General features: G+C 38.0%; 1 protein-coding gene across 1 annotated transcript in view; it reads right to left on the bottom strand.

Moving 5' to 3' along the window:
* Positions 1-16,478, bottom strand: part of MGAT5 (alpha-1,6-mannosylglycoprotein 6-beta-N-acetylglucosaminyltransferase) — a 65,135-nt gene that overhangs the window by 36,301 nt on the left and 12,356 nt on the right. The window contains exons 3-7 of the mRNA XM_062498140.1: positions 12,055-12,131; positions 10,524-10,613; positions 2,549-2,620; positions 1,305-1,466; positions 255-424 (exon numbers count right to left, since the gene is read on the bottom strand). Coding sequence (XP_062354124.1) covers positions 255-424; positions 1,305-1,466; positions 2,549-2,620; positions 10,524-10,613; positions 12,055-12,131 — 571 coding nt within the window. The remainder of the gene's footprint in view (positions 1-254; positions 425-1,304; positions 1,467-2,548; positions 2,621-10,523; positions 10,614-12,054; positions 12,132-16,478) is intronic.

Below are 16,478 nucleotides of genomic sequence, written 5' to 3'. Positions count from 1 at the left end.
AAAGACTAAGCTGCTTAGTTGGAATTGTACAACATTCATTTATGAAGTCCCAGGAGCCTGAAGCTACAATGAAAACACATTATCCTTTCCATGGCACATATACTTAGCTCAGGAAAATAATCTTATCCTCTGTTTAGAGAATTATCACTTTCATTTTATGCTTCAAGAAATTATATACTGTTAATAGAAGCTTCAAGAGTTTACAATTTTTTTCCTTCTAATTCTAGTTTCAAAAGTGAAAGTAATCTCCTTACTCCTTGAGCTCTGCCAGTGAAGCTGAAATCCTGATGTCATGGCCCAGTAAGTAGAGAGATGTAATTAAATCACTCCACTGGACTAATTCACCAAGTGGGCCACCGCTAAACGCATTTTCTGCAATCTTGAATCCAGATTCTTTTGTCAAAAGTCCCAAATGAACAAGGATCTGGAAAGGAAAGTCATATGTTTGACATTTGCTATTAAACATGCAAGTGTTATACATTTCAGCAGTTTTTCTTTCTATTAAATTCCAACTACGGCCAAAAAAAAAAAAAAGTCAGGGAAAATAAGCCAATACTTCCCCCTCAAATAATTTAATTTTGTAATGAATAAAAGGACTGAGAATCTCCAGGAAGGATCTGAGCCAGCCAGGCTTAAGAGAGGGTAGAAATAGGAACATACATGGGGTTGCTGCCACTCAGGACTGGCTCCAGGAATAACAAGGCAGGAAAGGAAACCTGTTGTTGTGTTTGCAACTTTTGGCTTTATCTTAACTAGCTGAGGTAATTAAAAAAAAATTAAATCAAACGAATGACACCTTTCCACTTCAAGTATCCTATGGCTTTAAAATTGAACTCATTACAGGGGATCTAAACTGATCTAATCCCAAGTTTTGGTCAACTTTAAGTCTACTCAAATCCACACCCAAGATATACCATTTAGAGTCTCAATTTTGGACAAACATGTACAACTGTTTTTTCCCATGAGTACATAAAACACTCCAGTGTCATCAGCTTGCAGTAAATTCAGAGTCTCTCCCTTTAGAACATAGTCTCTATTTAGTCTACATAGTCTCTATTTTATTCAACACTACAGAGATCAGAAAATTTACTCCAAGATTGACTCAAGCAAAACACATAAAACTATCTGTAAAGCAAACACCCATTGCAACAGAATTTCAAACAGCAAAATACTTCTTAAAAAGAGTATCAACACGAGCCTTTTAGACATATTTTCTATTTCCACTCCGAAGCTACACCTGGAACAAGAAGCTTGAAAGAGCCCATGTAACAGCAAGTGACAGGAATGAAAGTGTTCTCATTTACCTTTTTCCGTTTTCTTTTCTCCAAATTTTGTTTTTCTGCAAGTGATTTAATTGCTTCAATCCAGGTATCAGCCATTCGTCTGATGCGCAACATCATCCACCTGAATTCCTCGTGCCTTGACATCATTTTGTAGAGATTATCAAAGTTGATACGAATTTCAGCCTTCAAGCAAAGCATTAAGAAACATCCCAAACATTAGTTATTTTTCAGCATACTTTCCAGAAGTTAAAAAACTGCTCAAATGTGATCTCTGTGCTTTATATTCATCTTTAAAAAAAAATAAAGAGAAAAAAGATACACTCCCAGCACGCTGAGATTTTAGTTCAAATATTAAAGATAAACAGATACTCCTAAGCTACATAAATAACTGTTATTTTTATTAGTAGTACTTGGTAGCCCAGAATACGCTTGCAGTGTTTCACAATGCATTTATTAGTGCAATACAAGATCTGGTTTTGTTCATGTTCTTCAAAATGAGGTAAAGGTATGTCTAAATCATAATACAGAACAGCAGGCTCAAGATTTATATAATATATAAATCATGAATCTTCCAAACACAAGGAAGTCTCCAATTATACCAGAAAGGAAGGAACATTACTAGGGTATACATTTTAAAGGAAATACTTGTTTTAAGGCTAGATTGCTCTAAGATCAATTGGTTTTACAAAAAGAGACAGCCTATATCTGTATTATGCAAGTAGTGTTCATATGTAGCCCAGCAATTACCTTAAATTATCTTAAAATACCTAATTGCTGCATAATTAGGCTGCAATAATTCAGAAACAACCCTGAGTGCTGTATAGTATTTAATGGGAAAAATTAGGAGTAATCAAAACGTTATTACAAACCTGAAATGGATATAAGCCTTTTCCATTAAGGCAGTTTTGTAAAAGGCCCAGATTTTTGGGACAATAAAAATGAACATTTTCACATGTACTTAACACCTAGTGAGCAGTCTGTGGATTTGTAAGTTTTCTCAGTATCTGTGTACAGTATTTCATAAATTCAAACACAAAAATGTTTGTAATGAAAATCTATCAGCAAGAGCAAAATACAATGACTTGATACATGAGCTACACATGTCAAGGGAGATTCCTTACAGCTTTGAAGAACTGAGGAGTAGAAATTGTAAATTCTAATCTTTTTAGCATTATGTGGCACAGGATTCCAGGATATTTTGCATGAATCACGATTACTGAATTATTGCTCATGTTTGTCCTTATTAAGGACATGGTTGTTCTTACCACTGTTTTCTGATCAGTTTCTTCATTAGGATTTTTTGCTCTCCAAGGTAAACGAGGACACCAATTTTCAACCTGTAAAACAATCACATCAAAATAAATATTTTTACTTTATTTTCAGCTGCTTGAACAAAGCCTCCACTCACTGCCTTTATATTACACTCTTATGTTAACCTATGATGACTTAAATAAGGCATCAGCTGATAATAAGGTGATCATTTCAAGATAAAACTGCTTTTCTTGCAGGCAAAGCATAAGATTGCTTTTTGCAATTCAATGCTCTTTTAACCCAGCAAATTTGCAAGCAAAAGTCACATTGAGGTATTCATTCATAGTAATGAAAACAGAAGATCAAGACAAAGGTCAGCTGTTAAATGCTCAAAATGCAATTTCTGTGAGCCATTCTGAAATGTTTTCAAGAAGTTTTTTATGCTTCTAGACCTTACAAAAATATGTATTTTGGAACATTTCCATCTCCCTAGAATATCTTAATGAAAAAGACAAAGCCTTCTAAATCAAAGGATCAAAGTTCTACCTGGTAGCAACGCAGACCAAAAAAAGTAAGAATCACCACAGAATCAACGCCACCATGTTTGAAGGCTATAAATAAAGTAATTCTAACATAAGTAACAATATTCAAGAGCATCAACAGCTGTGATTCTTAGAGAAACATGATCAATGCAAATGCAATACTTCTACTAGAAAATAAAGAAGTACAGCAGGAAGTAGTGTGAAGAAATAGCAAATGGCTGCAAGTCACTGAGAGCTCCTGAGCTGTCCCCAGGGATCTTGCTGTTGTGTAGAGTTCTTATTACTTATGGACCTTAAGAAATTAGACCACTTGCTCTGGGGAAGGAGGAAACTCAGTGTTGAAGGCAAACCCAGGAAAACTGAAGCATGACTGTGCTGTGAAAAAGGGGAAATGCAGAAATTTATCAGCTGGCTAAGACACCCCATCACTACTGATTAAGTTCACAACTCTCAGAGAATTGAAAATCAGAGTTTCTCCTGGCTGCTCTATGGTTCCTCCAATCACAGACCTGTCAAAACACAATTTTAGCTTAATCATGCTGCAAAGCCTGGAGCAATACAGATTAAAGGCTTAAGATCACACCATATGATTGCCTAGAAGGCCAATCACATGAAAATAAATGAATAGCCATCCTAACCTCATTAAAGAGAAGAAATGTTATCAACCTCAGTTGATTTGTCTGTTCCTCAGACAAATTATAAAAAAGCATTTTGAATGCTATGACTTAACCTACTCAATGTGTCAATTACAATATTTGAAAGCAGTGACTTATCAACCTCCTTAGAAAACCTCTGATTCTTCAGCTGTCTTTAACTCTGGATCCACATCAGAAATTGTAGCAATTATCAATTCTAACTTTTACAACTATAAAGGCAGAAGAGAGTTGCAAGCTCCACATTACAAATCATACACAGTCACAAACTCTCTCTGCTTTTTTTTTCTTTAACAGTACAAATTTTGCATTATTCCTAGCATTAGAACTGATCTAAATTAAGATATGACATTTCAAGGACTACTGTATGTGCCCCTTTTCTGACTTCATGTATTTCATATTGCACCACAAGACATCCTAAAGGAATTGCAGATTTTTCAGGGCTGCCAAGGACAGTTCACTGCATGCCTCACTTACTGAAAAACAAATACAGTTCTTTGGTGCTTCTAGAAATATCCCCTCTAGTCTAAAAATAAATTACAATAATTCTCATCACAAATAACCACTTAAGGAATAGATTCAAAGTAATATCAGTGTCTGCAGTTGGTCTGGCTCTCATTTTTCCTTACTGATCTTTAAAAACAATGGCAGAAAGGATTATGATATCACTAAAGCGGGTCTAGATGAAACCTCATCAGAAACATATAAATACTTCAGCTTTGTATTTGTTTAGGTACAGAAGATTTGCATACAACAAGCCCTAATTTTGAGCAAGGTGAAGGAAGGCAGTGATGTTCATTTGTATCCTGCTCTTTAACTTGTTTGTTTGATCATTTAGGACCAAACACTAAATCCTCTGAAGAAGGAACCAGGACTCCTCTTCCCCATTTCCAGCACTGCCTTCTTCTCACTGGGTTACCATCAGATCTTTCTCCAGTTTATTCTCTCCATAGCAACTTACTGTTGTACAGTCATGCAAATGATTTAATAGGAAGGATGTGATACCAGAGAGATTAGCAGTTAAAGATGACTTTTGGGAAGCAGCAACTCCAGATTTAAGAGAGACCATATTTTGGATAAGTGATAAAAATGCTAAGCTATTATTCAGAACACACTATACTTATCTTTGTACTGCCATATTTTTGAATAAGACTAGCTGTGCTTCCTGTTCCTGGTATTGAATCCAGTGCAAATCAAGAGCATTAGACAGTCTTTGACCTTGCTCAGGAAACCATGTCCACCTGAGAAGTCAAGTGTTCCCTACTTGGTTTGCAATGACATTAGTCACAGCACTCACTGCCTGCAGTGTGAGTAGCCAGCTCCTTAAGGTTAAGTTGCACAGCAGTTTAAAAGTTAAAATTTTAAGTGCTACATGATTTCAGATACTAGAGAAAAGTCGGTGTTCTGAACTGCTCTGAGGTGTAAATGGCTTGGTTTAGGATGAAAAAAAAACCCAAACAAACTTAATCAATTTGAAGAGTACATGCTTTACAGAAGCTTTGCAGGTGTCTGTTCCAGTGACTCTTCCTCAGACACACACTGAATGCAAGGCAAGATGGCAGCACTTGACTCTATTACAGGGCAAGTGCTTCAGGCAGAATTTTAAGAACCTGGCAAACATCTGTAGCATTGAAGTAGTCTGAGCATCTTCTAAACTGAATCAAAGTATACTCTGCTGGCAGTTCTCTACATCCAAAATTTCAGAAATACCTTTATGCTTTCAAAGAGTCACAGTGAGCATTGAATAAAGGCTGAGCTGAAGGGTACGCTCTGAGCACTTGGGATAATCTTCATTTTGGACTCCGCCAAAGGGGAGGTGCAGCCCATCCACAGGGAAGCTAAAACAACTTTCTTTGCACACCAGGTGAACACACTGCTCAGTGTACTTCTATCCATGGTACAGTGCTGCTCTTAAGTGTCTTAAGTCAACCCAAGAGAGAATAATACACAAACAAAAATATCCAGTGCAATATCTGGTGAAAGAAAGTGCATCTTTACATTTATTAGGCAGTATGAAGGTAGGCAGCAAACCTGTAATGCCACAAACCCCTTTGAGAATTTGATGTAAAAGAACAGCTCCAATTGGGAAGGTGACTTTCTCAACTCCTATTTTTTGTTTAGCATTTCCTCAGTGATAGAATCCCTTTGAAGGGGTTGCAGAATCTGTGATCACAAGGTGAGTGCCTGCCTGGTAATTTGTAGGCCATGAGTAGGGTACAGGTGGCTTGGATGTGGTGGTTTCCAAAGGCAGTCTCCAGTGTTGGGTGTTGTACTCACAGCCCCAGTGACATTGCAAGACAACACTTCACACATCAGTCAACAAACGGCCTCTTGTCTGACTTCAGTAAAGTGCACTGAAGAGATTCCTCTCATACACTGGCATTTATGTCTCTTCCAACAAGTATTAAAAGACTAATCCCATTTTAAGGTGACAGAAGAAAAAACAATAACTGAGCCCAGGTCATGCAAAATCTGGCCAATCCACCAGTAGATAATTCAGGAACAAAGTGCTGATTACCATTAGCATTTCAGTTTCTTAGGGACACGTGTGAGATGACTAAGTAAGTCTGGACTTTTGGTGATTTACATTTCAGACAACATCACTAGTTTCGTGAAATTTCTGAGTATTTGCATAGAATTGAAAGAAGCTGGTTTGAAGTTACATTACATGGAAGAAATGCAAATCATTAACTCAACGCCCAGGATTAGCAGCAGAAGGTGTGGAAAGTGGACTTCCCCATGGATGTGAGCAAAACTGCAGTAAACTATAAAACCACAAGGATTTAGGAACCTCTGTAATTATGATACCCATGAATTTTCACTACATTTATGCCTCAGACTACAGCTTATACCCTGGAAACAAATCCATGTTCAAATCAACTTTGGTTTGTATTTTCTTGCTTTAGCCCTCAAAGCAGGAGTGTGAAGAAAAATACTCCCCCTACCAAAATATGCCTTGTGTTTCCATCAAGTCTGAAGGACTGAAAACAACAATTTTCTCCAGTAGTGTATTAGCACACATGCAAAACGTGACATGCAGCTCACAGACTGGAATTCAAACCAGTTTTAAATCTCTGAAGTGTTGGATTTCAAGAGGAGTACAAAAAATTACATGTGAACCTGAAAGGTGAGTTGGAGATCCAAAGCCTGGGATTTTAGAGAGTTACCTGCCCAGCTCCAGCAGGTAAGCATCAGTGTAATGGGAGGTGGTAACTTGCACCACATCTACCAGCTGTCCACCAGTCCTACTCCTGTGTGGAAAGCAGACCTCTCAGAGAAAAACATATGTAGATAAAGAAAGAATGAAAAAAAAAAATCTATAAGCCCCCTCTACTTTCTTCACTTTTTTTTTTTTTTATCTTGGAAATAGTGTGAAAAACTCATTTTCTAGAAGATATTTTTAAAAACTTCATTCCTCAGCTGCAAACTGACATTTTGCAGTGAAATATATTTTTGTACTGCCTAGAAATTATTTTTTTCACATTTATCCCCAGAGGCAATGCCATCCCTGAAAATGGTAACTGTGCCAATGCCATTACAGTATTAAACAACTGCCTTTTTCATAAATGAATGCTAAGTTTAAAAATAAGTAACTCTTCTCTATGGGCATCATGGTTAAAATGAAGCAAGTTTAACTCACTTTTTAATGTTTGCTATTTCTAATCCCTGTCTGGCTCTGTACTCAAGAGGGTGTAAGTCTGGTTTTGCTATTCAGGCCATTTGTATCTCATCCACCCTTCAAAGACTCCAACACATTTTGTGTTCTGAGAACCAGAGGGTGCTGGGTGCCTGGCACAGGGTGCCCAGAGCAGCTGTGGCTGTCCCATCCCTGGAAGTGTCCAAGGCCAGGCTGGACAGGGATAGCGAAAGGTGTCCCTGCCTGGGGCAGGGATTTGAACAAGATGAGCTTTAAAGACCCTTCCAACCCAAGCCATTCCATGAGTCTACGACCACAGAGTTGTCTATCACACCCCAGGAATGATCCAGTGCCGGAAGCAAAACAATGAGAAAAGTGCAAAAATTCTCTCAGTTTCATCTGCAAGTCTGCACAGGGGACAGTTTTAAACAAAAGGCAGAAGTGTGGACAAGCTGGGATGCTTCTTGCTTTCCACTGGCCTCCCGTTCTGCTCAAGCAGCCAAGACACAGAGCAGTGGAGAGGAGCTGTTCCCGAGGTCCTGCAGGAGAGCATCCAAAGTGCTGATACCTGCACTAGGGCAGGCTCTTCAGGAGAGAAGACCTGGGGCAGCCTGCATTTTATTAGCACTGTTTGTTTTGCAGAAACTCATGGGAAAAATGAAACAGAGCACGTAGCTGATACCCAAAGGCTAGGGTTTATGCCACCTTTTTGTTTCTAAACCTTTACATAAACTGTGGACGAATTACTTTGTGTCTCTGTGGTTCTGACCCATGTTGCACCCCAAAACTAAACATTTTGGGCTCCTTTGTTTACAAGTTTAAAACTGTTACAAAGAGTACTGGATGAGCGTAATGCAACACCCTAACTAAACTGCTTCACAAGAAAAAACACTGGATCCCAGAAGAGTATGAAAGAGCAGAGACACTTATCACACTTGATTGTGGAGGTGATTTTAAGAGTAAAACTAGATACATGCATAATTTCATGCACACTGTTTTTCCAAACTGAGATTGTACATAATTTGAGGCATATGCCTTTTGAAACGTGCACATACACAGCCATCTCACTCCAGTAGTCTAACCTTGAAGTAAAAAAGAAAAATCTTAACAGTAATATCCTTTCCATTACCCTAATGCATTTTAATATTTTAAATCAGCAGTTCTGACTGGAGAGCTCTGAGACACATTTATCATTCAGCTGTGCAACCACGTTATAAACTGTCAACTCTTCATCACTGCCCACTTTGACAAATTACTCTTGCAACAGCATTTCCAAGTTATCCCTAGCAGCCAACATACCTCATAAATTCACATCATTGTAGTGTTATTAGAATTTCATTTTGTGCTTGCATTTGCAAACATTTAAGCTTTCAACCTCTGCTGCTGGACATTAATCATAAAATTAATCATAGGATTAAGATTGCCAAATTTAAACTCAAGGTTAATAACACGCTCACCCAATATTAGTTTTACATTCTGTCATAAGAAAACACTCTAAAAAAAAAAAGGACAAGACCTTTTTCTGAAGCTACCAAATATGCACACAGGCTAATTGCACTTTTATTCCTTCAAGAAATGAAAAGTTGACCAAATTAAATATTGCTGCCTAAAGAAAAATTTCAAATCCCAGACCCTTGAAAAAACAACTATTTGGCCTCTGAAAGTCTGTTCACATTTGGCCACGAAAGATCAATTATGAAAGAGCTAACAACATCAACTGACTTTTCAAAACTGATAATAAGGGAAGATTGTCATGTAAAAAACTGGGATTTAACAGAAATGCATAATAAAAACAATAAATGTAATTGAAGAATATTAGATTCTTTCATTCAGTGGACATGCATCATCATTTTTGAGATGTATCTGCATTAAAACCATGAAGCACCTGCTGGTTGACAGAATACTAATGACCAAACATAGCTCTGCTGATGCTAAAACAAAACCTTTTAGCAGAAACCTTAGATCAATTTTAGATGATTATACAACCATATCTCCACCCTCAATGCAGTCATCCTGTATCTTTTTCTTCCATAGCTTCACAGTCCATAAATAAATCAACACAGAAATGGAATGAGTCAAAACTGTGATTCAACCCAGCCTTTGTTATGCCTTCAGAGAAATGTTTTGGATGTGCATTTAACTATTGCTGCTTCAAGCAACACCCCCAGAAGTTCAATGACAGTCAGCTGACTAAATGAACAGAAACTTCTTTGATTACAATGGAGTTATTTATTATAACAGACTTACTTTTTAAATCTCAGATATATAAGTTAAAATCCCAGCCCAACCCTCCCAATCCTACAGAAGCTAGGAAATTATTATTGCAATCCTGCAGCCACATTGGCTCGTTCAGTTCTTTGCAAGCACTGAGCCACTGAATAGCAATACCACCTCTAAGATCAGTTGCCAGAAACTACCAAAATTTCACTTTTAAGAAAGTGAAAGTAGAGGCTGAGTGATCAAATACACCTGACTACTTCTGGTGCATGCATTTCCAGCCAGTAATAGAGCTCATAATAATTGATTGACAAATTAATTCTTGGGAAACAAGTGTTACCCAGGAAACAGAAAAAAAAGCCTCACCAGGACAAGCACCCTACTCAGCTGTGTACAAAACACTGTGACAGATACCAAAGGCTTTAGCCAATATAGCTGCACTTCACTCAAAAACGTGACATTCAGGTTGGGTTTTTATGCTTCTGCTAACACACTCCACAATTCACAAACAGTCTCAGAGCAGGAAGAGGCCGTGCTGCTTAGGACAATGAGCTATCCAGCACTACTTCCTAAATTTTCCATTCCAAATGGAAATCTATTATTACTTCAGCAGCTGCATTAAAAGCAACAGAAAAAGTGTTTAAAGGCAAATATGTCTGACTGAGCCTCACACTCAGGTTTAACAGGATACCCAGCGTGGACTCCCTGGAGAGCTGCTGCTTACATCACTGCAGTTACAAACATTACAATTCTCCAGGCTAGGAACCCCTGCAGAGTTTATGAATAATAACAACACACTTAATAATTCTGCTTTAATAACTTTTTCTTCTTTACACAATTATTCCAAAAAAAAATGATGATTTCTTTCAAGACAAGTACAGTTACCAAAGCTCTGAAAGCAATATGTTGCTTCCCTTTTCTAGATAAAAAGATTACTGACCTCACTGAGGTAAATAAAAAAGGAGCATGTGGACCCATCTACACCATAGCTTGCGTAACAGGGATCCGATCGCCACATATCTTTCATCCACTGTAACAGAACAAAAGACACAAAAGTTTATTAGTTTAAAGTACAACAAAACAGCTCTATTTCACACATAGGAATAATGGAAAAAGTGGCAAAGTGACTATAAATATCACAAGTAACAAACCAGGAATTTTATTCATGATTAGCAGCACACTGCATCCCTGCGTTCAGCAATGCTGGGGAAGCAACAACACAGCAGATGTGAGCACAGCTTCTACAAACTGGCAGCCAGGCAAGCAGAGACAAATTTCAAAAGGAAAATAAAACTGGGATCCAGACATTTGGCTGTGGCTAGACTTGAATGCATTGTGTGTTCCCCACCGTGATATGCTCCCTCTAGAATTTCACAGATCATTTCAGTTACCAAGACTGAAATCTGCCAAGAATCTGCCATTTCTGCAGAAGCAAATAATGAATTTCAGTTTATATTTCAATATTAAAATTATTTATTATATAATCACTATGCAGCCTGTTTGCCAAAACAGATCAAAACACAGACCAGAGATTCAAAATGTAGAGACTTTTAATTTCACAAATACTTGGGTACTTAAGCAAGCAGAAATTTTACTACTGTCCACCACTAATCATAGAATCACAGAATGGTTTGGGTTGGAAGAGAGCTTAAAGATCTCCACTTGCCATGGGCAGGGACAGCTTGCTCTGAGCCCCATCCAACCTGGCCTTGATCTTCTAAGGATGGGGCATTCATAGTAATAAATCAATACCCCTTACATTTGAAACACACCTTGGGAGGAAAAAAACCCTTAAAACCTCCGTCTCTGCAAGTTTGTTGGAGTTTGTTTCTTTGTTTTTGCTGTCTTTTTTCCCCCCTTTTCAACTAGTCTGATGGGTTGTAATATCTGACTTTCCAACTGCATTCTTAGTAAAATACAGGACTTATGTAGCATCCACTGTAAATCCCAGAATTCTGGCTGCACACTTAGGCACTGCCTAGTCGTGACCAGAAGAGGCAGAATATTTTCAAGAGAAAAGGGGAACAGAGGAACCACACAGACCTGTGGGCAAAGAGATGAAAGAAGTGCAAAGAAACTTCATGCTGAAAAAGGGGCTGGAGTGATGTACCCACAGAATCGCAGCCCTGGGGCAGGGGAGCACCAAATCACTCATCATGGGGAAGAAAACAGGGTTTTTCCAAAAGAAGGCGTTTCAAAATGACAAGATAGCATTCAAACAACAAAGCTTTTCAGTAAATAATATAGCATTTTGATATGGCAACTTTTTCCTATCTTAAGAGGATGCCACTTTATTTCTCTGCAGCAGTAGTATTAAAGGCTTGAGGTGAGCAATGCTGCAGTAACACACAGTCCTAAATATCCTATTTTTGACTCACTTGTTCTTGTTTTACACCACTGAGTTGTGACCTCTTGCAACATATGTTCCATTTTTAATAGAATGAACATAAGATTAAAACCAGTTCACTTACCTTTATTTTCCCTTCACAGTGAGGAAAACCATCCATAGGAGGCAATTCACACTGTTCCTGGGCTCCATTTATGAGATCTACAGAGAAACATGGACCATAACTGAGCTTCATTTCACAGTTCTGACAGACAGCCTGACAAATCCTGCCTTTTATTTTCATGAATTCACTGTCCAGACTGACTGTAGGGTCCTGCTGGGTAATATTTGTTGTAACATTAAAACTCAGTGTGCTCCTTTTTGACCACACGAGAAAATGGTTGCAGAGATTTCAACTCTGACTTGAAGTAAAAGAGCTGAATTACAAAAATCAATCTATGAAGACTCAAAAATTATGCTAATCCATACTTGAAATAACAAGAAGAAAATAATTTCCCAATCAAAGTGTGCTTAAAACTACTAAATTGCAGCAATTTGTTTTCATTTGTCAAACATTTATAGGATGTATATGGCTCTTAAACATATAACTAGTTTTTCAAGCTCTGCTATCACTTTATCAAATACCCATGATCCAAAACTTGGCACCAGATATATGACCCAATTAATAAATGTTGCAATATAATCTAATTTTTAACAACTGTATAACATTACATCACATCTCACAAGAAACATTTCCTGTGGTCTCTCACAAGACTTTTTTTTTTTTGGCCCTTTTTTTTTTTTCATTCTACATTATTGCAATGCATTAAAGACTGTAATATAGAGCAAGATTTCTAGCCCATGAGCCAAGGAAAAAGCAGCAGTTTTAAAGGACATTACCCCTTCAGCTCCAAGGGACTTTCTTCTCAGAAGAACTCTCTAATGCAAGCCTTTAAGGCAAGAAGAATTATTACCATGGTGGAGAGATTCCTGCCAAAGGCAGTGGAGAAGAAGGTTTTCAATTTAGGTAGTTCATCCCACAGTTATCTAAATTATACCTGCATCATTTCTGGCTTTTCCTACGGGCAAGAATCAAGATCATTAAAGTCAGCCAGCCATCAACCTAGGAACACTTTATGCTGTGGAAGTAGCTGTGCACTGTTTCATCCAGAATATGTTAATTAGAGAGCCCAAAAGAAAGTACAAAAAAAAAAAAAAAAAAGGCTGCAGTACTAGAATAGTGATAAAAATCTGTGGGTAAAAGTTAGAATGTTGCATTATATTACTATATGCAAAACCCACAACCTGATCTATCTTCCAATTTTTTGCAAATAGTTTCTTTTAAAGATAGAACTTGAAACATGAACCAAGCATTGCAAAATGAACTTGATGGCGGAAAGAAAAGCCATAGCAGGAAGTCCCCACTTCTTTGTCAGTCTCTGCAGCAAGAGTGATTTGACAAACTGAGCTGTGCTGCCAATGACAATAGCACTGAAGCAGAGTAGTTTGTACAATGACTTTGTAATTTCAAATCAATAAGCACATTCAAAATATTCTGCCTGTCTTCTTATGCTTGTGGGATTATTGCAGACCAGACCACCGACAATTAAGGCTCTGATTTCTGCTCTGAATAAGAACATACAGAGCATGCATACAGATAGCAGCAATTTAAAGTATATTCTCAATTCAGTCAGTAGAGCTACATAATAATAGGACATTTAGCTTTACTGCAGTTCAGGAATCAGACCTTGCACTTGCATCACACCAAAATCAGTACCTGAAATCTGACAGTAATAAAGAGGCCTGGTTATTATTATGATAATTTTCGATTAATAAAATGCCATTAGAGGAGCTTTATGGTCTAAACGGGTTTGTGGGCTTATTGTTTTTCCTCCTAACTCTTAAGTTTGAATGCAAAATAACAGATTTTATAGGCATGTCAAATTTAAGATCTTCCTATAACAAAAAAAATCTGAAATCTCTGGTACAACATCAGAGATGCAACTCAACCACAAGGAGAGCTCAACTTTCAGCATCATACTGAATTTAGGGTGGAAAATGCTGAATGCCTGGGTATAGCTTGCCAACAAGAATGAGACATTAAGTTTTTCATTTAAAATAAAAATATGTCTTCTATTTCAAGTTAATTATGCTATCATATGATGGCTTTTCTCTTCAGAAGGTTAGTCAAGCAAATCCTCTCTTCTACTTAAGTTCTATTAAGTACAGGGCAATACATAAGCACAAGCTATAATTCCTTATTTTACAGCACACAGTGCCAAGTTATCACTTATGCCGTATTTCATTTTAATGGGGATCTCATGGCCTGTTAAATAAACAGAAGATGGAGAAAAAAACCCCAAATACAGACAACAGCCTGTTTTTTGGTAAATACACAACTGTAGTCTGCATGTTTGCTTCTGTCATGTGTGAACACATTCTCTGCACCCCAGGGTGTTTTTGTTGACAGGCAAAGATCTTTGCTGCTGCTCGTTGCTCACAAGGTTTTACGGGACCCCTGTATTTGTGAGATCTACCTGCAAGAGCAAAACCCCTCTTCCAAAAGTCACACCTTGCACCAGCCTGACCCTTCACCAGCTCCCATCAGCCGTGGCAGGACCACACAGAGAGACTTCCCAAGCAGAAACCCTTCCCTGCCCTCCCTGCTCCTGTCCATTCCAAGAAGTAAAAAGGAAGAGACAGACATTTTTCAGCACAAGCTACAGAGTTCCTCAAGCTTCTGGTCTCCTCTATGGCCTGCTGCACTAAGGTTATTCCAGAGCAGTCCCATTATTGCTCCTCCACTGGGATGGGCTACACACAAACAGAGCATGGATCTCTCCAGGACAATCCAACTGTATAGGGAACATGGAACACTAACACCCTCCTTTATCACCTCTAACCATGTTGAAATATTAATGAGTCTGGGAGTGTTACCAAGAGTATGTGACATCGTTCCCTCTTCTTGCCAGCAACAGTAAACGCTCCAAGGATTCACCTTCCTCAAAAATGTTCATGTTTTTTTCTCTGCCATAGTCCACAGAGAGAGGAGATCCCTTACACGAGCACTAGCTCCCCACTCCCATGTTCCCACTCAGCCTTACCATATCCCAAGCACCTACATCAGCTTTCACTTGCTTCATTCTCAGCTACTAACCAGGTAATAGCACAGTGAAGGCAATTCTATAAAACTTAAATATAAATAGTCCCATGAAACAATTTACATAAAACAACTATCCAGAGCTGAAAAAAAAATGTAGCAATATGTGCATATAAGAGGAAAAGAATGTGAAAGAAAAGACAAATGCAATTCTGTCCCATCTGAGTATCCCCTAGAGAAGCAGTCCTTCCTCTGTGCCCATGAACAGGAAGCCTGCTGATGCAGTCAGACTGGAAACACATCTACATCAAGGACTGCTGTCCGAGGCAAAAACTGCCTGCAGAAATGGGCAAGTCAGTGCTGGTTTCCACACACAAGCCTGAGAATTCAGTGCAGAACTCTGAATTCACCACTGAATAATCCTGACAGTTCCTGTAAAATACTACTTGCTCTGCTCCTACCCTTTCTTCTTGGCCACAGCCAGTGTGATTTCTAGGTTGAGAATTTTCCCTACCAATTTTTTTCTTACTGATCAGCCCCTGTATGAAGAATTACAATTCTGCTCCTCTTGCTGCTCATTTTAACTCAGCATGGAGGGTGTGCTTGATCTTGTTGGTAACACCTCATAGCTGGCTCTCCCTAAACAGGAATCCAGAGGTGAACAAATCTTGTGTTTCCCATGAGCAGCTGAGACCAAGCTCAACCAGACACCAGGAATTTACACTTTTGAATGTGATCATAAAGACAAGGGAGATGAAGAAGTGGAACCTTGGGGATGCCAATCTACACATCAGGATCTTCCAATACATGAAAAGCAAGACTTAGTAGGTTTTCATCATTTGGAGATAAAACCTCAAACCCTAATATCGTATGAGGATTCTTGTTAAAAATCTGGATAGATGTATTATGCTGTTAGCAAATTCATGTTGGATAATTCTTTCCTGAAGGGGAAAACTACATTAAGCCAGACATGAAAGTTACTTTTGCTGGAAAATAGTATTTGAGAAACCACATGAGTTTTTATCCTTGATTAGGATTTATGTAATTTAAAATGCAAGCTCTGAAATCTCTTTTCCCAGCCAAAACTTAGAACTTTCAGCCAAAAAAAAGTTAGAAACACAACTGTCAAGTTAGTACAAAGCAACAGGAGTTAAAAAACCCCCTTTTTTCTCCTATAACTTTGTGTGAGCCATTATATTAATTCCTGTTCTACACACACCTAAGTGTTGTTGAATTAATGCATAGCTTATCTCCTCTTGGCTGCTTTTATGAAAATACATAATAATTAAACATTTATCTCATATGATGTTACATGAAAAGTCAATGCACTAACAAACTAAAAGCATGAACATGGCATGCTATAAATCTAAAAGCATGCAATTGGTACAGATCATCCAGGAAAAAAAATGAAAAATATTGATAAAACACCAACCAACTGCAGATTTTAAAAAACCTCTTTAAACACTGTT

This window comes from Cinclus cinclus, chromosome 9, assembly GCF_963662255.1.
Source record: "Cinclus cinclus chromosome 9, bCinCin1.1, whole genome shotgun sequence".
Lineage (NCBI taxonomy): Eukaryota > Metazoa > Chordata > Aves > Passeriformes > Cinclidae > Cinclus > Cinclus cinclus.
This window is presented reverse-complemented; position numbering and strand designations above follow the sequence as displayed.